Genomic DNA, 25,291 nt, shown 5'->3' with positions numbered 1-25,291 from the left:
CTGGTGGACCCCCCGCTGTCTCTGTCCGTCTCCCTCTCTGCGTCTCTGTCAGAGCAGCCGGCCGTCCCAGCATCCTCCGCTGCTCCCGCGCAGAAGGGAGTCGGCGGGAAGAAGGGCAAGAAGAAGAAAGACCCGAACGAGCCGCAGAAGCCCGTGTCTGCGTACGCACTCTTCTTCAGAGACACGCAGGCCGCCATCAAGGGCCAGAACCCCAGCGCCACCTTCGGAGAGGTGTCCAAGATCGTGGCCTCCATGTGGGACAGTCTGGGAGAGGAGCAGAAGCAGGTGCAAACTAAATAAGATATACTACATTCATTTACACATTATATAAAATAAATAAATGAAGTGATGTAGCCATTGAGTGTGTAGAGGCTCTCTGTAAATAAAATATCTAATAGCAGTATGACACAATCATAAATAAATGTTCAGGATAATCATTACTAATGACGTAAAACTACTTAATTGGCATAGAATTAACTGAATTATTAGGTAGGATTCATAATAATTTTAATCAAACAAATAAAAAAAAAAAAAATCAAATAATTTGTCAGTCAATTAATTATTCTACGTACCCACCAAATATTCATTGTGGTGGAAAAAAATCATAAGAGTGAGTGAAAAAATTTGGGGTGGGAGGAAAAAATATATTTTTTATTTTTTTGCGTTCCCTCGCAAAACTTTTGCGTTCTCTCGCAAAACCAGCTGAGTTCGGACAAACACTTCCTGTTTACTTTACAGCTTGTAGTGGTTTATACAGCTCCATAAGTTCAAATGGAGCGGTTCATAGAGTTTTTGTTTTGAACTTGGAGAAATAGTCAGTGCATGCTTATTACGGCACGGTTTTGGGACAAAATAATAGTTCCAAAAGAGCCCCGGCCCCGGCCCACTCCAGTGCGGCACATTTTTGTTCATTATGATTTTTTCTTCAAATACATTGCGAATATGGAAACATTTGGATTTGTGATGAAAGAGAGCTGTACGTGAGCCCAGTTTCGCTTTACATTAGGTTTTTGGCTTGTTTCTAGCTATTCTGGGCTTGTCTGCTTTCCTGTGCATAATAGGCTATATTTTTTATTAATAAACTGTTTACCATATTTTGGTTTTAGCCTATATAGCCTACTGTCTTTGTCCAGCTTCCCTTAAGGATCCTTTCTATATCCTGATGGTTTTAAATGGGGGAGAAACGTTGTATTATGGCTATTTGCTTTACTGATAGCTATTAATAAGGTTATTAATATTACAATTTGTATTAGCATTAATAGTATTTATTAGGCCTTACCGAATTAGGGCTCCAATGCCACTGTTATAGTAGCTACATCCACATTAAGTGTTTTAGAATGTCCCAAAACCATGTCTTAAACTATAGGCAAAGCTGACTGTAGCCTATTTGAACTTGAGTCCAAGTTTAAAATAAAACTCTTTCTTTCTATGAGGAATAGCCTACGCTTAAAGTGCAGTTTACCAGGTTACGTTCATATTCTGGGCTATTCTGCTTGTCTGTCTACTTTAATAATATGGTGTGTAATCCGTGTACTGAATTTAGTCATCCAGTGTGTAACAAACGTTATAGTCACGGGAAGAATGAGGCGGGAACCGGCGAACATTCAAACAAAACTTTAATAACAAAATATACCTAAAAGACCGCGACAGCCCCTACTCGTGGACGACTGTCGCACACAAACAGGACCAAAACACAAAATAAAGTCCGAGCCTGGTCCTCTATCATCCAACACTGTCATCAGTCCCTCCTTCAGTTCTCCTTCGCCGGACTCGTTACCGGTGAATGGCGCAGGTGCTCCACCGGCCTCGCTCCGTTCCCACGGCTCTCACACAGTGTTTTACATTAAGCGTTTTAGTATGTCCCAAAACCGTGCCGTAATAAGCATGCACTGACTATTTCTCCCAAGTTCAAAACAAAACTCTATGAACCGCTACATTGAGAACTTATGGAGCTGTATAAACCACTACAAGCTGTAAAGTAAACAGGAAGTGTTTGTCCGAACTCAGCTGGTTTTGCGAGAGAACGCAAAAAAATAAAAAAATATATTTTTTCCTCCCACCCCAAATTTTTTCACTCACTCTGATTTTTTTCAACCACAATGAACCTTTAGGGGCTCCGTAGTTTTCATTACTAATGTTACTAGTATTTTTGTCTTTTAAAATGCATTGATCTTGCCATGAAAATAGCAATAAACAAATAATAAATCATTAGAGATAATTCTTTAATGCTGACTCAAAGGCCTTTAGTTAAATTAACTGAACAGTACCTTTTTTATGCTAATAAACTTAAAATATGTAAAACCTGAAAATGATCAAAATGAACACTTTCTGAAAATAATTGTCATAAAAATGCACATTTAATATAAATGCGTAATCTAAAAAAAGATCAAAATAATCACTTTCTAAAAATAAGTAAATCACAAAAATATAGAATGTAATTATAATAAATATATTGTGTAAATAAAAATGATCAAGATTAAGCACTTTATAAAAATAAATAATAAAAATGTAAAATTATGTCTTTTTTATGCTCTTGAACATTTTTGGATTTGTTTGTCTTATTACATTTATTTGATTCCTAAATGTTTTTCCCTCTCAGGTGTACAAGAGGAAGACGGAAGCTGCCAAGAAGGAGTATCTGAAAGCCCTGGCAGCTTATAAAGCCAATCAGCTTCAGACGGCAGTAATAATCCATAATATTACCAATCATATTGCTGAGCCATATAGGATTCACAAGCCCATTTACAGCTGGTATTATCATGTGTTGTGCTTGGCTGATGTGTCTAGGGACTTTTATTTTGACATCGCTGAGAACGCCTGCCGTGCCACATCCAGTGTCTTGTTCCCGTCACTTTCACTCTGTGCTTTATGTAAACTGACCACTACTAATTTACATAAGTGTGTTTACCACAAAGAATATTTTGGTCATCCAATTAAACTGGATAATTTTTAGAGCTCTAAAGTGCTGGAAACAGTTGTGGATGTGCTTTTCAATTAAGAATAACAATGAATCCATCTTTTGCTTTAGTCTTCAAATTGAAATGTGTGTAAATATAAGCAAAACAGACAATTATCTTTTCTTGTAAAACGTGACAAGATTGTGAATTTGAAAGCGAAAGCCTCCGAAGCCTGCAGCTTATAACACAGCAAAAGAGGAACGGTTCACGAAATCAAATCACAAGCAATACTAACTGATGAAAAAGAGCGGGTTGAATGTTAACCACTTTCATTTCCATATAACTATAAATGATGATAACAGTTCAGCAGCATGCATCGATTAATCCCATAGCAAAAACAAATCAAAATTATGACCAAATTATTGAGAAAGTTAGTCAAAAGAGTGACCGGTGGGAGGAATGAGTCTAGAGCCCTGTTATGAGCGACATAAAATGTAGTCGCACCAGCAGAAAAACTGGAGTCTGGAGCCCTGCTTGTGTTTATTTGAGAAGTAGGTTTAAGAGCACCCTTGTTAATGTGGTGTTGTTTTTCTGCAGCAGCCATCTATTGAAGTGTTAGACGCTCCGGTGTCTCCTCCGGAACCCGTCACGCCGCCGCGCTCCTCCCGCATCCAGTGCATGCCCCCCGACAACAACACCATCACCAACATCTGCACCTCCAACATCATCCTGGACCTGCCGCAGGTGACCACGCGCTCGCGCACCGGCGCGCACAAACCACAGGCCCCGCCCCCCGCCAACAAGATCCTCATCTCCAAGCAGCAGCTGCAGTCGCCGCGGCAACCCCCGCCGCTCCAGCAGATGCAGAACACGCCCCCTCCCCCGCGCCTGCAGCAGATGCTGCATTCCCCGGCTCCGCCCCCTCTGCAGGCCAAACCACGTGTGATCGCCACGGCAACGCCGCCGCCGCTGCAGATCAAGTTCGTCCCGGTCGCGCAGAGCGACGCAAGCGCACCGATCATCGTAACCACCGCAGAGTCGCCGGCCGCCGAGGTGCCGCCCCCCACTGCCATAATAACGGACCTGTCGCCGACGGCAACCGAGGAGGTCACTGAAGAAGGGGTGAGTCTGAACTCTGTGCGCGAAGATGCTGTTCTGAACTAAAATTCTGTTATTCGTTTTAGTTGGTGAAGAAACTGTTGAAACTAATAATAAAATAAATTGAAATAAATATATAATTTAAATACAAAACTATCAAAATAAACACTTTGTAAATGTAATTAAATCATAAAGATATCACATATATGATTTGGAAAATATTGAAATAAACACTTTCTGTAAAATAGCGCTGTGGGATCGGTGGGCGGGGCTAAACTGGCAGTGATGTAGAAGCAGGCACTGATGTTCTGTGGAGGCGGTGCTTATCTACACTATTACATCATCTAGTGTCACATTCCACAGACTGTTGTTTTGCCAGACTGCCTTCAATATAAGCTGATTTGAGTTCTGAAACTGTCAACCCTTCAATAAAAATGTTTTATATATATATATATATATATATATATATATATATATGTAGGCTTCAAACGGCGAGAGTGATTTTGATTGTGTGTGTGTGTCCTCGTCAGATGGAGGTGGAGCTGAACGTGTCTCTGACTCCAGACGCTCCTCCTGCAGACGCTCCCAGTGTGTGTGTCCGCGCCGGCTGTAACAACACACCCACAGAGAGCAAAGACAGAGACACAAATTAATGCACACACACACACACACACACACACTGCAGGTACACACACACACACACACACACACACACCTCACACTTACAGCTCTCTGCTTAACCTGCATTTGAAAAAGCAGCACACCCTGAACTTGTTCCCTTGCGATGAGAAGCGTCTCTGCTGTCCAACAAAAGAGAACATTTTACAGCACAACCCACAATCACCGTCAAACTGCTGCCACTCGAAAGATGTTCCCAAGCTCGGCAGGTCTGCAAAAGTGACTAAAAGCTCTTTATCCCCAAAGCTGGCCTGCTTGTAACTCAAGAAGTAATTATCTCAGTATCCTTTGATATTGTAGTTCTTAAACTCGTCTTTTAATGTCTTCATTTTTAAGGCCCACTATGTCATTTCCAGATATTTTGGGGCGTCAGTGCAGCTCCATGTGCAGATTTGACACTTTCAGTTGTTTAAAAACAAAATCAACCTTTGTTCATTTGTGCTGTTACTGATGTCTGGTCTGATGTCTGCAGGGACGTGTTCATGGCCTGGTGCGCCATCAGAGGACAGAACTCAACCACCGTCACATAGAAGCACATGAACACGGATGAGACGGACCTGTGTGTGTGTGTGTGGACACTGAACCCTCAGCGTGAAGCTTGAGCTGCATAAGAACAGCAGAAACACCCATCAAAGACTCAACGTCAAACTGTTAAACGCTGCCTCAAATGCACACAGACTGACCGAGAAAAGCAGCGAAAATCTTGGGATTTATATAAAAAATATGAATATTCAAAGAGATTTCAATAATGTAACTGTATATGAATGGATGGAGTGTGTGTGTGTGTGTGTGTGTGTGAGTGAGAGAGAGAGTGTGTGTGTGTGTGTGTGTGTGTGAAAGAGAGAGAGAGAGACAGACAATTTGTGTGTGTGTGTGTGTGTGTGTGTGTGAGAGAGAGTGTGTGTGTTAGAGAGAGAGAGAGAGAGAGAGAGAGAGTGTGTGTTTGAGAGAGAGAGTGTGCACTAAACCGATTCTTAAGCTAATAATGCACTGTTTTAAACCCATGACATCACTCGTGTGAATATTCCTGATTTTGCTTGATTTCATTTTGAACAAGGGCAAAAAATTAACCATGGTAACCAGAGTTCATGCCCAAAATTCTGTTGTTGCCATGATTATAGTTACACTAGCACTGTGGTAACTAACGGCCACAAAATCAAAACCGATTCAGCGAAACAGCTCTGTTTGATCCCATATTTATTGTGATTTTATTATGCTAACAATTGTAGAATATATTTAATTTGTGTGAATGGATTTGGGCAGAGACGCTTTTATCATTGCATTGGGGCATGTCGTGGCCTAGTGGTTAGAGAGTTTGACTCCTAACCTTGGGTTGTGGGTTCGAGTCTCGGGCTGGCAATACCACGACTAAGGTGCTCCCCGGGCGCCGCAGTATAAATGATACCCACTGCTCCGGGTGTGTGTTCACGGTGGTGTGTGTTCACTGCTGCCTGTGTGTGCACTTTGGAATGGGTTAAATGCAGAGCACAATTCTGAGTATGAGTCACCACAACCATACTTGGCTGTATGTCACGTCACTCACTCAAGCTCTAGATTTGACCGTTTATGTGTTTGCTGGGAATTGAACCCGTGACCTTTGTGATGTTAACCTGGGAAACAGAGGTCACTGCGGTCAACCTTGTACAGTGTTTTAATACCTTTTAAATTCTCAGCTCTTACTGTGACGCTGTGGATTAAAAAACAGAGAGAGGGAATTTTTATTATTGAGGACAACGATTTTTTGGACTGCTTTAACATCCATCTCAGTTCTTATTGTGTTGAGGAGTTTGAGTTGAATAAATAATTCCAATGGCCCAAAGAAATAAAACAGTGATGTGGGTCGTTGATCACTTTACAATCCCTTTGTCTATTAGGATGATTCGTTCAATGAATCCTTTCAGTCCCTTACAATGAAGATAGATAGATAGATAGATAGATTAGACAGACAGACAGAACAGACAGACAGACAGATAGATAGATAGATAGATAGATAGATAGATCGATAGATAGATAGACAGACAGATAGATAGATAGATAGAGCAGACAGACAGACAACAGACAGGACGACTAGATAGATAGATAGATAGATAGATAGATAGATAGATAGATAGCTATTCTGTCCTCGTTCAGTATCGTATGCATGATATCATGTATTTATGTAATTATGCAATTATCAGTATTAATCAATATTATATTTTGTAGTATATGTTGGATTAAAAAGTAAACAGTTACTAAACTGTTTAGTTTTTATTTGGGATTAATTCTTGACCCTTCCAAAATCACAAAATTAATCATTTTCAATCATTTTTTTCTGTAAAGTAATCTCGAAGTCGAACACATTAAGAAGTCTGCTTTAAATCATGATGATGTTCAGAAGTAAAATATGATTATTGTTTTAGCTTGAGCTGTCACAGTGTATCAGCTCTGTAACAACATCATATAGTTCATAAAATGTTCTTAAATTTATCTTTTTTAAAAAATTACTATCAGCGCGCTGCGAGCCCACGTGCTCCGATGGAGTTCGCGCTCTTTCGAATGACCACTAGATGGCGGGAAAAGGCCGTGCGCGCAGACGGACGGAACGCGGTGACGTAGGCGTCAGGGGCGGGGTTTGCGCGGGAGCGGAGCGCAGCACGTGGCCATCAGGGCGGGGAAGTGTCATTGGGCCCAAGCACGGATGACGTGATGACGTGAGCGTCAAGGGAGGGAAGCGCAGGACAACAAAAGCCGTAATAAACACCGCTGTACCTTTAATAGCCAATATATAGTTAATAAACGCGCGCAGATTAATTTCAGTGCATTGTTCTTTTAAAACATACCGTGCTTTCGTGAAACAAGCACGTGTTTAGCTAATAATAATAATAATAAACATATCTTCTAAAAACAGACACAAAATGGCAGCATAAATAAATATATAAATAAGTAAATATTATCCATAAGAAAAGAAACAAATACTATAATTTAAAAAAAATAATAAAAATATTCAACCTAAAAAAAACAATCACGTCAAACAATAAATAAACATGTAAATAAATAAAACTGTTAAATATATATGCATAACGCGCAAAAAGGGGGCGGAGCCGAAAGATCATAGGGCGCACACATGCGTGTTTTATCACGTCATCATCATCAGCGCGTGCACAGCCCGACAGCACTTAAAACACAACGAATTTTATTTTAAACAAGAATAACCCGTCTTTTTTTAAAATACATAGCATTTTTTTCCGTGGTTTCGGTCTTTGGGATTTATTTGTTTTGTAATTTATTTTATTTTTTGCGCGTGTGTTATTATTATTTTATCCAGCGGAGAGCAGAAAGAGTGAAATCCACCGGAGTGTGTGTTCGTCCGCTCTCTGCTGTGTGTGTGTGTGTGTGTGTGTGTGTGTGTGTGTGTGTGTGTGTGTGTGTGTGTGTGTGTGATATTATGGCGGTGAATCTGGATAAAGACGCGTTTTATCGCCGCATCAAGCGACTCTACGGTAACTGGAAGGTACGGAGAGCTCGAAGCCGCTCAGAATCAGCTCAGAATCAGCTCAGAATCCTCAGAGGAATCATCTTCTGACAGAGATTATTCGTGTTTGGTGTGTTTGTGCGCCTGTGTGATGCTGGATCCTCTCTCACACACTCGGGCCTCATTTCCATATAACGGTCATATAAACGCAGCAGGGCCCCGCGCCGGTCTCTGATCCGGGGTTTATTTGGGTTCGTAACCAGAAAGCGCCATCGCAGAAGTTTGCGAGCGGTTCTATTTTTTGATAAATATTTTTTAGCGCGATTGGAAGAGCGCAGCGGATAAGAGGACGTGTGTACGTAACGACTTGTTAGCATGAGTTTGGTCAGCCATTTCCGCTCGGTTGTGCCGTCAGTGTTTGATAGCGCAGATATAAAGTAACCCCCAGCGGCCTCAGCGTTCCGATGATGTTTCGGTGAATGTTTCTCTCCGGTGAACGCTTGGTTTGGCTGCAGTTCAGTCAGATGTAGCGTGAGCTGTTAGCTTAGCTCATGTCGAGATGCTTCAGACTGTTATCATCACTAACCTGAGATATATACATTTACGACAAAACGAGTCACCCCAAAACTCAATCAGGCTTAAAACCAATCTAAGGACTTCTAAGGACTTTTTATTTTTTTCAGTGCAGCATCGTTTCATTGCCAAATCCACATTTTATCTTTATACCCAAGACATTTTGTGTAGTCACTCTGTGCGAATTATTTTTATATTGTTGTATAAAATGAGTGTAATGATAATACCCTATTTGTACATGTATAATTATACAATCCTAATGTAATGAGCCAAAGGAGCATGGTTCCTGTGGTGTAGAGCAGTGGGTAAGACGAAAAGTAGGGAGGCATTGTGTTAGCAGTGCAAACGGTTGTGGGTTCGTTCACAGGGAACACATGGTAGTGTAAAAAAAGTGTTTAGCCCGAAATGCATGGTACGTAGCTTCGAAATAAAGCGTTGTCTGCTAAACTGCATAAAATGTCCATGTTTTTTACTTTTACCAGTTTTAATTGTTGTTCGTTTGATTATGTCTTGTTCATGATATAATTGTGCACCATAACTCGTTTTTGTGTGGCAGGAAAGAAAGGTGTGAAGATGATTCGGGAAGGTGGACGCTTATCGTGGTATCTGTCGGAGTCGATGAGGAGACGTCTAAGCCAAATCCACAGCCTTCAGGTGCAGCAAAAAAGCAGTATGAAAAACATATACCATCAGGCGCAAATTACAGTTCATGTGTCCGGTTGCGCAGAGTGGCTGTTCGGGTAAGAGGCTAACCGACCACCATCATGGTGTTTTTGCGAGACCAAGATCCTCTTCCTGGCCAGTAAGAAAGAAGGTGGAGTTCCTGAAGCAGTGTCGTCGCGTCGCGAAGGGCAACGGAGAACCGCCAGCGGGGGTTCCTCGATCTACGCTGCTCGTACGAGAGAAGGTACCGCACAGCTTCGCAAGTAGCGCTGCCATCATCTGGTATGTTCAGCTTACAACTTTACAGACCCCAGTCGCAGTCGTTCTTGAAGTTAATATTAAATGCAATTAAAATAGTAAAATGCCATTAAATGGGAAGTGTCTGTATGTGGACTCTGGACCACACAACCGGTCGGATTTTGATCAGAATCTGAAAAACTGGATGGGAAATAATGTTCCCACGTAACACAGAAGTCGCGGTTTGTTCCGATCGGAGACGTTCCTGTGTTCCTTGCAGTTCTGTATATTAACCCGGCTCGGCGCCAGTGCTTTAAAGCAAACGCGGTTTTTAATGTTTGTGTGACCAGAAGCGAGAGCAACAAGGTGAACTTCGAAGAAGATGAGCGAAGCCAATCCGAGGGAGAAAGTTAAGCAAATTGAGCAAGACGGTCGGGTGTTGCGTGAAGGACACGTTCCCGGAAGAGTACATGAAGCCGCTGGAGGCGACATGTATCCGCGGCCGAGGGGCCTGCAGATAGGGTCTGTGTCCTCGCTGCACATGCAGAGGCGTACCCGAAAACTGTGGCATGAGCTGATCAGATGTGTGTGTTTATGGCGTCTACCAGTATGGGCGTCTGCTGCAGGCGGTGGCCGTATCGTTGGCGGTTGTGAAGGAGGAGCCGATGAGAGCTGGCGCTCATGAAGAAGGCGGCTGCCGTCTACCGGCGGCGTCTTCACCCAAGTTCTTCAAAGGAAGCGCGTGATGGAGATCGTGGGCGCCCGGCCGAGGTTGGTTCCGCGCGTGACCCCAGCTCTATCGCTTCATTGCAGCGCACACCTCTCCAGGCTCGCGGTTTTCAGCACTGGGCTGGAGAGGTTGAATACAGAAACATGGTCTCCTCATGTATTTTGCCAGTTTTTTTTCACCATTACATAATTAGGCCGCGGCTTCCACACAGAAGTTCTTTTAAACCATTAAAATATATTACAGATCCCCAATCTGAAAACTGTGTGAATGTTATAATACATGTATTAATCGAGCTGGTGTAATAATCATTAAATTATTGCCTTTTTTAACTTTCTTTTAAAGAAAACAGATAAAATTACAAACTTGAATCATTTCTGCTTTTTCTCAGCGTGTATTGAGCGGGCCGAAACTATAACTTTTTGTTGACACAGCGGATTTATAAATGATGTTTTTTGCACATATCAATAAAAATAGAGATGTTGCTGAGCATTTGGCGAAGTAACCGTGTTTTCAACCAGTGTTGGGTAAGTTACTTTCAAAAAAGGAATTTAGTACTATTACTTCATCAATATTGTATTTAAATCACTTTACTAATCACTCTGTCTGGAAAAGTAACTTAGTTACTCAATAAAGTAAACTTAGTATTCAAATAAGCTAGTTAGGCTACATCTTAAAATCCTATAACTCTTAATAGAAATTAAGCTCTTCTGATGCTTTCAGTTGGAGTCACACAAGAATAGTTTAGCCTTTTAGCTTTGAAACAACTGTAATATTAAACATTTTTTTTATATAAAAAAAAAAAAAAAAAGTCATTGAAATATTGATAAATTAAAACATGTTTTAGGCATTTTAAACTTCGCGGTTGTTTTTGCAAGTCGAATGTTAAAAATAATCTGAAATGGCCTAATTTATTTATTCACGGTTTATTTATTGCCAAGTGGAGAGCCAGAGTTATTTTGTTGCGGTGGCGGTGCGTCGTGTTAACGTTTCAATCCCGTTGTATATTCCTCAGAGAATCCCTGCACAGTCGTCTGGCCGAAGTCGGTGGGAGAAGGCCATCGAGGACCGGTAAAGTTCTGGGTGGCGATGAACCCGTCGGCAGTGGAGATATGCTACCGCTCTGCATCATTCAGAGCGGCGGCAGCTGCCGCCTGAAGTTCCATTGGTCAGGTTGGAGACGGCAGGAACCGCGGGGAGGTTACGCGTCTTACGGCGAGGCTCCGGCGCTAAACCACTGGTCGCCACTCTCTCCACAGCGATAAGAACCACATGCGCCGGTAGCGTTACCTGCGCCATGGACATCCGCTACAAGTCCTACTGCTCCAGCCACCAGTGCGCTGCGGCTCATGGTGGACCGCGCCGCAGGAGATGCAGGACAACTACAACTTCCTGCTGCAGGTGGAGGAGGAGCTTCTGAAGGAGATGATGATAGCACGGTGAGCCGACGGTGTGGTGTAGGTGTTTGTGTGCATTTGTGTGTTTGCATTTATTGTTTTGTTTGTTTTGGGTGTGTTTGTGATAGTGTGTGTTACATTTACATGTCATCCATTTGGCAGGCGGCTTTTGTCCGAAGCGACTTTACAAAAAATGAGAACGGTAAAAACAATCTGAATCAACGTGAGAACAACAACGAGTATACAAGTGCTATGACAAGTCTCAGTTGGTCTGGTACAGAACACCACGTAGCTAGATTGTTTTCCCCAAAGAATAGGATGAACCAGAAAAGGTAAGTACTAGTGTTAGTTGGTTAGAGTACAGGCGAAGTCTTTAGATGTTTTTGAAGGCGGTAGATAAGTGTTGGTGAGATGGAGTGTTCGCCGAGGCTGAGGCGATCCAGGAAAAGGTCGATGAAGTGATTTTGAATATCTTTGGGATGGCACCACAAAGGCGTCGTTCGCTTGCAGGCATAACTTCTGGAGGCTGCCAGATTGAAGATGGTGGTTTGGTGGTTGGTGCCGACTAGCAGTGGTAGATCTTATTGAAGGCAAAAGCACATCAGTACCTTGGGTGATCACGAGCATCTGGGCTGTAAATTAATGGCCTGATGATTATAGTTATTTTGTGTCGTGGCGCGCCTGCGCCAACGCCTGTCCTGCGGTTCGTTCCTCAGAAAGTCGGGCACAGTCGCCTTCTTGCCGGAAGCCCGGTGAGAAGCACATCGAGGACCGGAAGTTTCTGGGCGGCAGTGGACCTGTCGACGGTGGAGATGTGCACCCTCCCCATCATTCAGAGCGGTGGCAGCTACAGCCTGAAGTTCAGCGTGGTCAGGTGAGAGCGTGTCAGAACCGCAGGAGGTTACTCTCGTCTGACGGAGACTGCTCCGACGCTAAACCCACTGTGCTAAAACACTCTCTCCACAGCGATAAGAACCACATGTGCACTTCGGGCGCGATTACCTGCGCCATGGGCATCCGCTTAAAGTCCTACTTGCTCCAACCTGGTGCGACACGCTGGGTGGGACCCGCCGCAGGAGATGCAGGACAACTACAACTTCCTGCTGCAGGTGGAGGAGGAGCTCCTGAAGGAGATGAAGCACGGTGAGCCGACGAGTGTGTGAGTGTTTGTGTGCATTTTGTGTTTGCATTTGTGTTTGTTTGTTTGGGTGTGTTTGTATTAGTGTATGTTACATTTACATTTAATCATTTAATAATTTAGCATAGAACAATAGAAGCAATCAGACCACACCAACCGAGCAAAAAAAAAACGGTTACAAGTGCCATGACAAGTCTCAGGTAGTCTAGTACAGACACGTAGCCAGGGTTTTTTCCCAAGAAATGCTAGACAAGAAAAGGTAAAGTTGGCTTTTTTAGTATTAGTGGTTAAGTGCTGGCAAAAAAAAGATGAGTCTTTAGATGTTTTGTTTGTGAAAAGGGAGTAAAGCTCTTGCAAGGCTGTTCGAGCATTGATCCCGGGATTGCGTCACTACCACCCATCACTTGGGTTGCCGTCACGAAAAAGTCAGTGAGAGGGATTTTGAAACTCTTTGGGATGGCACCACAAGACGTTGTTGTACCTTCCAGAGCGCATAACTGCTGGAGGGTGAATAAGATGCACTAGTGAGCTTAAGGTTTATGTGGTGCCATGCCAGTGGTCGTCTTGCTAGGGCACGCCTCAGTAACCTTGACTTGATTGCCAAGTGGGCTACTGAGTACGCCAGTGTAACCTGAGTATGAGAGAAGTAAACGTGAGCTGTTTGTTGACTCATTGAAGACAACCTCTCTCTGCGTCACTTCTGGATTCAGGTGGCAGAAGCTTGATAGGTACATGAAGGAAGGCCCGCCGAGAATCATTGCAATACCATTACTTTGCGAGAACAAGAGCTTGGACAAGAAGTTGGGTTTGGCTTGCTCTGATGACAAGGGTCTTATCCTTCTAGACTGTTGTATACGGCAATCTACAGGACCCCGGGTCTTTGGTAGCAATATGGTCTGTGAAGCTTAACTGTGAGATCCATCACAACTCCTAGGGTTTCTTGGCTGTCCTGGAAGGAGTTATGGTTGACTAAACCCAGACTGTATAGCGGAGTTTTGGATGAACTATGGGTTAGGCTGGAACCCACCAGCAGTTTTTAGGTCTTATTAAGAGTTGCGCTGAAGGTGATGGTCATTCATCCAGCCCTAGAAATGGTCACTCAGACGAGCTGAACATGCGAGCAAAATACCGTCGGGTCAATCTTGGTGGTAATTGAGAGTAAATAGTTGAGGTGCCATCAGCGTAGCAGTGGATAGGAAAAAGCCATGCTTCTGAAGGACAGATCCTAATGACGTCATGTAGGATGGATACTAGAAGACGGTTCTCAAGTAATGAGCCTTGAGGAAACCCAAGTAGCAACGTTGTTTGACTTTAAACTTCAAAACTTCAACCCCGACCAAACCACATCGGAAGTATCTATCAGAAAGGTAAGGAAGGTAAGCGCCACTGTGAAGGGCAGGTTATCCATATATGCCCATTCTTTCTGAGGGTGGGGACAGGAGAATCCTGTGATTAAAAACCCGGTGTAACAAGCAGCAGGACAGGCTCAGCAACATAAGTACTGAGGATTTTGTGAAGCTGCGTTTGCCATGTAGCAGGGCTTCAGATAACCCGGAGCAGCGGCAGTCCCTCAGGTTGAGGTGGCCGCCTTTTGAAGGCCAGATTGGTTGCTGTACAGAGAGGTTGTCTTGTACAATAAACATAGAGAGCTGGTTGAACACAGCTCATTCAGAGTGTCTTTGCAATGAATGAGAAGAATTGGATACCGTTCTGTCGTTTTCCGTAGAAGTGCTGGCTTAGAGATGGTTTCTTCACCAGTGGGCTTATACCCGAGCCTGCTTAAATGCTGAATGGAAATGTTCCAGAGTGAAGAGAGGAGGAGTTGAGTAGCTGATGTGAGTAAGTGGAAGGTTTTGACTGACTGTGTATGTGTGTGTGTTGTGTGTGCTGTGTAGTGTGTGTGTGTGTGTGTGTGTGTGTGTGTGCATTGTGTGTGTTTGCATTGTTTTGCATTCGTATTTGTGTGTATTTGTTTATTTGCGCTTTTATTTGTGTGTGCTTGTGTTTGTATATGTGTCTATGTTTGCATTCGTGTCTATTTGTGTTTTATATTTGTTTGAATTTCTTTTTGTTTGTATCCGTTTGTTTTGTGTTTGCATTCATGTTTGTATTTTTGTGTGTGTTTGTATTTGAGTGTTTGTGTATTTTGTTTTTGTGTGTGTCGTGGAATGGTTTAATAATTATTCTGTGTGTGTGTTGTACAGGAGTGAAGCTGTGTGACGCCTATAACACCGTCCTGGAGTTCGTCAAGAAAGAGAAACCAGATCTGGTCAGCAAACTGACGAAAAACCTCGGGTTTGTGTCTGAAACGCTTTGTACTCCAGATCATCGATATGAAATGTGTAAAATGAGCCGTGTGTCACGTGTTTGTGTGTGTGTTGCAGGTTTGCTATGGGCATTGAGTTCAGAGAAGGATCGCTCGTACTGAACGCCAAAAATCAGTTCAAACTCAAGAGAGGTGAGTGTGCGCATATTAATCAGGGCCTGTTGCACAGTATTTATCATTATTGCATTAAGATACTAGCAAAATTTTGTTCCTGTGTTTAAACTGTTTGCCTTAAAACGAACATTTGTGATACTGTCTGAAAAGTGTATTGTGTGTAAAGTCTGAGTTGCATCTACAGTAGGGTTGCACATTTTTGAGGGTAAAATTGAATTGCAAATCTTTAATCATCATTGTTTTTAATGTGTATATAAAATAAACTGTGCAGTGCTTCACTCTTAAACATGCAGCTGCAGCTCTTTTAATGGTTGCGCTGCTGTGTTTGTGTAGGGATGGTGTTCAGCATCAGTCTGGGATTGGCTGACATGATCAACCACGAGGCGAAGAAAGACGAGCAGAAGAAATACGCCCTCTTCATCGGAGACACCATACAGATCAACGAGGTGCGTTATGCTCAGTGCTTCATGGGCTGGAAACTCTGTCTCTATGAAAGCTCTTCAGTAATCCTCTACTCGTGTTTGTGATGGCAGGAGGATCAAGCGACCGTCCTCACGCCCGTCAAAAAGAAGATCAAAAACGTTGGCATTTTCCTCAAGGTAAGGACAGTCTGTCTCAAGTGTGTTCAGTTCAGTTCGAGTCAACTCCTTGGTCCAAAATCACACTCGCTGTAAATGTACAATAAACACAAAACCGACTGAATCTGATTATTAGCGCTTTCAATCCATATATCTGTTTAATGAAAATTTTGGGATATTGCATTAAAAAATGCTGGATTAAAATGCAAAGATGTGAAATGTGCTTAAAATAATATGCATAAAACGTGCTCAAAGTAGGTACTTTTTTCCTCAATGTTTATTTCTTGATTATAGGTCTAAAATCAAATAATTTTTTACTTTTTAATGTTAACAGTGATTAAAATACTGTAGCAATTGTCTTGTTAATGTTAGTTAATCTTTTTATATTTATTTGTTTTTAGTATTTATATGGGCATTTAAAAATAAAATAATTGTTTTTATTTATTTTTTTTATTTTTTTTTTAAACCAACTTTTATTTTATTTTTTAGTATTTATATGGGCATTTAAAAATAAAATAATTGTTACTTGAAATTTAAAAAAAGTGACCTGAAAGAGAATTATATAAAAAATGAAAATGTATAAAATATGTAAACCTATTAAATAAATGCTAATATTAATGAAGTAAACTGAAATGAAATATAAAACTTCTAATTCATTCTAATTCAGCAATATGCCAATAAAAATATTCATTTACTTTAATAAAAATAACTAAAACTGAAAGAACCTTAATATATGTATAAATTGCTGAAAAATATAAAAATCATGTAGACCTATTTTAAATATTATTTATTTAAAATGAAGATCTTAACTGAAATAAAATATAAAAACATTCTATTTCAGCTAGAAACTAAAGTAAAAGTTTACATTAACATTAAGTATAAAAAAAAACTAAAATAACAAAATATGAAAATTATATAAAAAAAAATAAATAGATAAAATACATAAAATAAAACAAAAATAAGAATTCAAAATAAAAGTGTTTTTTTTATGGTTTGTGGCATTATGACATTATTTTAGGATTATAATGCAGAAAAAAGATTCTGTAGAGTTTATAAATGTATCTCTAAAAGATGGAAGACAGTTGTTTTACTGTGCGCTTCTAGAACGACGATGAAGAGGACGAGGAGGAAGAGGATGATAACGCCGAGGAGCTGCTGGGGAAAGGAGCTCGCAGCGCCGCCCTGCTGGCAGACAGAACCAGGGTACGTGCCTCCTTCCTGTTCTCTAATCCTCAAAACTCACCCGTCTCAGCCGCCTGTTCTCATTCTCTCGTCTGATTGGTCAGAATGAGATGACGGCTGAGGAGAAGAGGCGGGCCCATCAGAAAGAACTGGCCAATCAGGTGAACGAGGAGGCCAAGCGGCGTCTGACCGAGCAGAAGGGAGGAACGCAGATACAGAAGTACGAGTAAAAACTCTTACAACACATTCAGTTCATGTGTGTCCCTGCAGCACAAACAAAAGTCACTCTCTGGTGTGTATTTGTAAATATAGCCAACAATACATTGTATGGGTCACAATTATACATTTCTCTTTTAGGCCAAAAATCATTAGGATATTAAGTAAAGATCATGTTCCATGAAGATATTTAGTAAATTTTCTACCGTAAAATATATCATATATCAACTTAATTTTTGATTATTAATATGCATTGCTAAGAACTTCATTTGAACAACTTTAAAGATGATTTTCTCAATATTTAGATTTTTTTGCACCCTCAGATTCCAGATTTTCAAATAGTTGTATCTCAGACAAATATTGTCCTCCTAACAAACCAGTGGAGAGAATATTTATATGATGTATAAATCTGAATGGTTGTGTGGTCCAGGCTCACGTACTTTAACACGCACTCCTCTCTTCTCATGTTTCCCGCTCAGAGCCAGAAAGTCGAACGTGTCGTATAAGAACGTTTCGCAGATGCCCCGTGAGAAGGACATCAGAGACATGAAGATCTTCATCGATAAGAAATACGAGACGGTGGTCATGCCCGTGTTCGGCATCGCCACGCCGTTCCACATCGCCACCATCAAGGTAACGGCATCTCCGCCGAGCGCAGGTCTCTATCGGACACACTTGGGCTTCTCTGAGACTCTGACCTGTGCTTGCAGAACATCAGTATGTCTGTGGAAGGAGATTACACCTATCTGAGGATAAACTTCTTCGTGCCGGGCAGCTCGCTGGGACGCCACGACGGAAACATCTTCCCAAACCCTGAGGCCACGTTTGTCAAAGAGATGTAAGCCTTTATGATCTCCAGATCTATTACTGAGCTTGCAGAGCAACGTTCTTTGATTCCTGTAGCTGGTTAATGTGTCAGCGAACAGCTGTTTCAGCTCCAGACTAAAACACTAAAGTCTGAGGCATAACGCCAAGATATGCTTAAAATAAAAATATTTCTTAAAATTAAAGATACTTTTTTAATTCAGCACTTATTTGGTTATCATAGTTCGTAAACCAATAATAATAATAAAAAAACATTGTATTTCAGCTGCATGCCAAGTAAAATTCATTTAAGTTTAAAAAAAAATAACTAAAACAGAAATAAACATTAATAATAAAGAAGAATATTCAAGACAGGTTTAAAAACAGAACAGACATGTAAAAATATGTAGACATCAATAATTAGTTATTTTTATCAGTAGTGATATGTATTGTTAATTGTTTTTAATATTTTAATAACAAATTAAAAAGTTAATAAAAAGTAGCCAAAAACTGCCTTATGTGCAGTTTATTCAGAACTTTAATTATTTTGATTAATTAAATGATTATTAAATAAGTTATTTTTGGCTAAAGGCGGGCGTACACGGTGCGAATTCGGATGGTCGGAAGATCGTATGTCCACGCGCACGTCACGAGTGAGTTTATCTAAAAAATCGGACGGACGAGGTGGTATACGACACGATTTTACGACCTGCCAATTTCCGAAGCAATCGCACGAAGTTGACAGGTGCGTTCAACTTGAAGCAGCGCTGCACAGAATGATCACCGTATGACATCAAAGTACCGTGAGAGCGATAAGAGAGCACACGGATCCAATGCATTCGAATCGCTCTCGCGGTACTTTGATGTCATACAGTTGATAATTCTGTGCAGCCCTGCTTCAAGTCGAACGTGTCTAATATACTGCTGCTCTCCCGCTCTCATAACTGCATATATAATATTGATACGAGCCGTGACTGTTGTCTACACATACAGGTTCTTTTTCAGCAACAGGAAACCGGGACGTCTGGTCACCCTAGTGTGTGTGTGTGTGTGTGTGTTTGAGATGATGTGATAACTATGTTGTGTTTCTTGTATATGGTTTATGGGGGACACAAAATGCCTATAATAACATGGGTATTACAACGTAAACATGGTTTATGAGGACACTTCCTATGCCCTCTTAATCCAAATGGCTTAAAAAAAAAATACCAAACGGTGTTTAATTGAAATTTTAAACATGCATTTTCTGTGATGGATAGAGGTAGTGTATGGGGATAGAATATACAGTTTGTACAGTATAGAAAACGTTACGTCTAAACTACAATTCGTGTGTGTGTGAGAGAGAGAGAGAGAGAATTAAAAGCATGGTACGCGCTGCTAGAAACATCATACAGCGCTGAACTCATACTCCTGCCAGAGTTCAGCGAGTTTATCCTCTTTGTCAGTAGTCACAATTCGCTGTGTGGTCGCTGCCGTCTTCGTCTTTCTTCTTCTGTGGTTTTCCTAGTTCGTGATTGGTGTCAACTTCAGATAGATCAACAAATCGGCTCGTTTCAACCGCACACATGTCACAAATTCAAACCGATAGCTCACAAACTTTTTAGACATGTTTAAAAATGATCGGGAGGTCGGGAAGTGCTCGTAAGGCACTGTGCTCGCCTCGTAATTCCTCTCACATGATACGAGCCGCGACCATACGAGCACACACGATTTCCACACGATGGAAAAAAATCGCATGCGAACTCGTACGACAGCAGAAATCGCACCGTGTACGCCCGCCTTTAGTGCATCCTGAAATTTCGATTTCAACCCAGAATTTAATTTTGGTGCATCACTATTTTTTACTCCTAGGATGCTTCACTTGTTAGATTCTAATGAAAAGATTTGTAATGGAGTGAGGCCAGATTTAACAAAAATAAGATTTAAACATTTCTTGAAAAAATTGTAATTGTTGTGTATATAGTTTAGTTAAAAAAAATATATATATATTTTTTTTTTACTTATGTCTCATCATTAATAACATTGTGGTAGCTGAGTGAGTGGGCTGTCATTTTCAGCCTCTTCTTACAAACCTGTATGACTTCTTTTTTTTTTTTTTCTCGTGGAGCACAAAAGAATATGTTTAGGAGAATGTCCACGCTGCTTTTTTCCACACCTTCATAGTGGATGTCACCATTTGCCGTTTTGCTCCATTCTTCTGCTACACCTTTTTAGTAACGTGCCAGAAAGTTCATTTTTGATTGAACCGTCCCTTTTTGCGTGCTGACACGGTGCTCTCTCGTTCAGTACGTACCGCGCGTCGAACCTCAAGTCCCCCGGCGATCACTTGGTTCCCTCCACCAACCTGCAGAACGCCTTCCGCATCATCAAGGAGGTGCAGAAGCGCTACAAGACCCGCGAGGCGGAGGAGAAGGAGAAGGAGGGCATCGTTAAACAGGACTCGCTCAGACGTCATCAACCTCAACCGCAGCAACCCCCAAACTCAAAGACCTTTACATCCGGCCCAACATCGCACAGAAGAGGATGCAGGGCTCGCTGGAGGCGCACACCAACGGTGAGAGAGCATCTGCGCTTTAGCAGCCCATTAATGTGGGTTTAAATGACCAGTCTAGAGAAGAGCCACTGAAGTGATGCAGGCTCATGCAACTCAATTATAAGGCCACTACGGGCCGGGTATAATCAATCAATTCCAATTGTTCCCTAACAAAATCATAGAAAAGCCATTAACCCTTATAATTAATTGAACGTTTATTATTATTTCACATTCAGAGTCTGTTGGTACCAGAAGAATCTAAATTTTTCTCAACTTAAACGATATTGTATCTGATTGGCAGCTTCTCAATGTTATTACTGCAATTTTATTTATTTATTTATTTATTTTAAATTGCTAAATTCTTTGAAATTCCAAATTAAACTTGAACCACACCCCCAAAAAATTATGCAGAATAAATGCATATATTTTAATAGGGTTGTGAAGCTTCAGAAAGACGCATTCCTGAATTTTCTCATTATGAACAACAACCTGATCGCTCTAAAACCTATGTATTTATTTCCAGTAATAACTAACTCAAAACTATTCATAAGAAATTATGCTAAACAAAAACAACAAACACCCGGTCAGAACTGACCTGAACGTGTGTTAATCACAAACGACGACTCTCTTCGTGTCTCTCCAGGCTTCCGTTTCACGTCGGTACGCGGCGATAAAGTCGACATCCTGTACAACAACATCAAACACTCCATATTCCAGCCCTGCGACGGGGAGATGATCATCGTGCTGCACTTCCATCTGAAGGTGTGCCACGAGCCGAGCGCGTCTGTCCTGTGTCTCGCGTGTCACTGACTGAACTGAACATCTCTCTGTCTGTCTGTCGTAGAACGCCATCATGTTCGGTAAGAAGCGGCACACGGACGTGCAGTTCTACACGGAGGTGGGCGAGATCACCACAGACCTGGGCAAAACACCAGCACATGCACGACCGCGACGACCTCTACGCCGAGCAGATGGAGCGAGAGATGCGACACAAACTCAAATCCGCCTTCAAGAACTTCATCGAGAAGGTGGAGTCGCTCACCAAGGAGGAGCTGGAGTTTGAGGTTCCCTTCAGAGATCTCGGGTGAGTGGGATACGATCCGGTCCAGCATCGAACATACTCGGATGTGCACATGTGAGCCCAAATAAGATTAAAACCGTGGGTCTCGTTCACTGATTGTGCAAAAAGTCCTCCTGTGGAATTTTATTTTTATGCTAATTACAAACCTCAGGTACGCAGTCACTTATTTTATTTACTTTAAATACATTAATATTGGGGCAAGATAAGATAAGTCATGTTGTTGTTGTGAGTTAGCCAGAACGGTTCCACAAGAAGTACTGAAAATGAATTATCGATGTAATTATTAGCAAGTAAGGAGTAGTTTAACCCCTTAACTGTCACCGTCCCACCTGTGGGACGCTTGGCGCTCTTTTTTTTTTTTTATTTTTTTGTCCTTTTTCTCTATAAAATGTTTTAGTAATCATCTTAAATTATATGTCATTTGAAAGCTTAGAAGCCCAAGATTCATCCTGTGAAAACCATTTTGAAATCGGACATTGCGTTACAATGGAATGGTATTTTAAAATCTTATGGCGGTCTCCTCCCCCTTAGTGGGCGGAGTCAAGTGTCATATTACAAAAATGCATTACGGTCTTTTAAAATCAAAACTTTTTATAATCTTGGCAACAAACATATCATTGGAAAGCTCTGAGTCTCAGGATTCCATATTTGGTGTATTTTATTTTGAGTATTGAAGTAAAATTGACAGAAATCTAGGGAAAAATTCATTAAACAAAATTCAAAGGAGTTTTGATGGCTCCCAGTGGCTGTTTGTGGTATGACGCCCTAAATAAAATCTCACAGGAACCTCAGTTTTTTTCATATCAACTTCAAATTTGGAACATAACTTATTTAGACACAAGGCTTTAATTTTATACCAATTTTAGATTAAAACCTGTTATGTGAAATATTTATAATAAATAAAATAAAATTAATATAGCGCATTTTATTTACAGAACATTTAAACTTCTATAACTTTTTAATACTTTAATTTTTTGAAAAAATTCCACTTTTCTTTAAAAAGAGACCAACCTTACGTCTATATTCCAAAGTGTTCATAAAATACAACAATTTAAGTTTGGATAGTGCACTTTAATGCCCATTTTAAAAAATGGGGTGACAGTTAAAGGGTTAATCATCATGTGGTGATGTTTTTGTGTTTCAGGTTCCAGGGCGCCCCCTACAGGAGCACCTGCCTGCTGCAGCCCACGTCCAGCTCCCTCTGTAACGTCACGGAGTGGGTGAGTGTCTCGCCAGACAAAAACATACCACAAACCCAGGCTTGAGTATCGCTTGAGTTTTATCAATTCAGATTCTGCTTCTGTGGTCAAAAGAATGAAGTCAAACATTTAGATATCAAACACATTTATTCTGTTTCTTTCTGGAAAACATTTAACTGCTGAAAAATCAGCCGGCTGCATAAAAACTGGGTTCGTGTGCAAAATAGAGCTGCACGATTCCAGATAAAATTGGTCTCTTTATTATACATTTTTATAAATGGAGGTTGTAGTTCTCACAATTCTGAAGAAGAAAAATATTAGACAACGAAATAATCTCATGGAATTTATGAATGGAATAATTCAGTGACTCACTCAAGATTCATTACTGGGTGAATCTGTGAATCACTTGAATGAATGATTCGAAGACAAAACACATTTTTAACAGCCCCTTTTCACCACCAAAAAACAAAACAAACGAAGCTGTGCGCACAGGAATTGAAAGGTGGAATATAAACTGCAGCGAGTATCTGAATCCTGGCCTCAAGTGTCCGGTTTTCGATTCCTAATGACCCCCCTCTCTCTCTCTCGCAGCCTCCATTCGTGGTGACGCTCGACGAGGTGGAGTTGGTTCATTTCGAGCGGAGTCCAGTTTTCACCTGAAGAACTTCGACGTGGTCATCGTTTTATAAAGACTACAACAAGAAAGTGACGATGATCAACGCCGTTCCCGTCAACTCTCTGGACCCCATCAAAGAGTGGCTGAAGTAAGCAGTGTGCGGGCCGCGCGCGCTCTGTCGTCTGAGACGCTTACAGTGTGAGTGACGGTAGTGTGTGTGTGTGTGTGTGTGTGTGTGCAGCTCCTGTGATATCAAATACACGGAGGGCGTCCAGTCTCTGAACTGGACCAAGATCATGAAGACCATCGTGGACGATCCCGAGGGCTTCTTCGAGCAGGGCGGCTGGTCCTTCCTCGATCCCGAGAGTGAGGTAAAGAGACGTCTCGCTCTGGGTGTCTTACTCTTATTAAGCAGCTTTCATAGTCTTCATTGAGGTGTAGAATTTTTTATTTTACTATAATTTGAGAATCACTACTGCAACAGCTACTAAAGAATCTTCATAATGGCATCTGAAAGCAGATTTCAGTTTAATCTGCAGAGTTCACCTGAGCACTGAGTGATCTGGACGCTGCGTGGTGTTTCTGTGTCTCACTCAGGGAAGCGGCGCGGAGGACGATTCTGGGTCTGAGATGGAGGACGAGACCTTTAACCCCTCGGCTGATGAAGAGGAGGAGGAAGAGGAGGACAGTGATGAAGATTACTCATCAGAGACAGAGGACTCAGGTATCGGATATATTACTCGTTTATAGATGCTGATTATGTGTGAATTTTGAAATAAATTCAGTTATCGTTCAAGGATTTTTTGTCCACTTTTTTGTGTATTATTTTGTGATATGATGCTTCCTTTGTTGAACTCTTCTTAATTGTACTCATCAGTCTCTGTGACTGAGTTTTAGTTTAGCTGTGTGTGTGTGTGTGTGTGTGTGTGTGGTAATCAAGCATCTGTCGAGGGTTGTTGATGTCTGAACACTGATCACAGATTACAGCGCGTCTCTGGGCAGCGAGGAGGAGAGCGGCAAAGACTGGGATGAACTGGAGGAGGAAGCCAGGAAAGGTGAGATGCCATTAATCTGACGAGCTGCTGCTGTTTCCCTCCAAAAACAATGTCACTTCCTGGAGGTTTTGGCATATTAAGGCAAGAAGCCACAGGTTTGTTTCATTGTTGATTAATCACAGTACAGTAAGAGAATTATTATGTGTTGCACAGTTTCTTTTCTGATGGGTATTTTGGGTGGATTTCTGTGTTTTATAACACTGTAAATAAGAAAATACTGTCAACAGACAACTTCAGTGTGTATTTCGAATGTTTGTTATACATCTACTACACAGTGCTGTAACGGTCTCTTATTTCCTTCCGTCAGCTGATCGCGAGAGTCAGTATGAGGATACAGAGGAGACCTCAAACAGGAAGAGGAAAGGCCGTTCATCAGCGCCGCCCCCCAGCAAAGCAAGAAGAAGAGACGACATTAGTAAACACACCACACACACTGCCGAAAAAAAAAAAAAACAGTCTCAGTCCCTCTTTGACTGCCCCCCCACCACACAGCATGCAGCATGCACACACTGTTTGGTGTAAATAGTGTCGGCCATGTTTGGTGAAATAGTGTCGGCGCTGATTGTGTGCTGTAGAATAGTGGTTTTCACATCAGCGGATGGACGGACCCTTACTCGTCTGCATTTCCTTTGGATTTCCTGCGTTCATTTGAATGGCATCTCTCAGGTGTGTGTGTGTGTGCGAGCGCTTTTCTGAAGCAGTAGCTGTGATGTAGTGTTGGTGTTTTG

General features: G+C 41.5%; 1 protein-coding gene and 1 pseudogene across 1 annotated transcript in view; both read left to right on the top strand.

The window, feature by feature from the left end:
* The window catches only part of LOC122138079 (TOX high mobility group box family member 4-B-like), a gene marked incomplete at its 3' end in the record, with an annotated part of 10,863 nt that extends 6,224 nt beyond the window's left edge, over positions 1–4,639 (top strand). Inside the window, exons 5-8 of the mRNA XM_042728883.1 lie at positions 1–285; positions 2,600–2,683; positions 3,495–4,019; positions 4,526–4,639. The exon at positions 1–285 is cut by the window's left edge and continues 9 nt beyond it. Coding sequence (XP_042584817.1) covers positions 1–285; positions 2,600–2,683; positions 3,495–4,019; positions 4,526–4,639 — 1,008 coding nt within the window. The remainder of the gene's footprint in view (positions 286–2,599; positions 2,684–3,494; positions 4,020–4,525) is intronic.
* A 3,458-nt stretch (positions 4,640–8,097) lies between these two features.
* LOC122134407 lies at positions 8,098–24,979 on the top strand (annotated as a pseudogene).
* The last annotated feature ends 312 nt before the right edge of the window (positions 24,980–25,291 follow it).

The sequence above is a fragment of the Cyprinus carpio genome, chromosome B7 (genome assembly GCF_018340385.1).
Source record: "Cyprinus carpio isolate SPL01 chromosome B7, ASM1834038v1, whole genome shotgun sequence".
Taxonomy (NCBI): domain Eukaryota; kingdom Metazoa; phylum Chordata; class Actinopteri; order Cypriniformes; family Cyprinidae; genus Cyprinus; species Cyprinus carpio.
The sequence above is the reverse complement of the archived record's forward strand: the minus strand, read 5'-3'. Positions and strand labels throughout refer to the sequence as shown.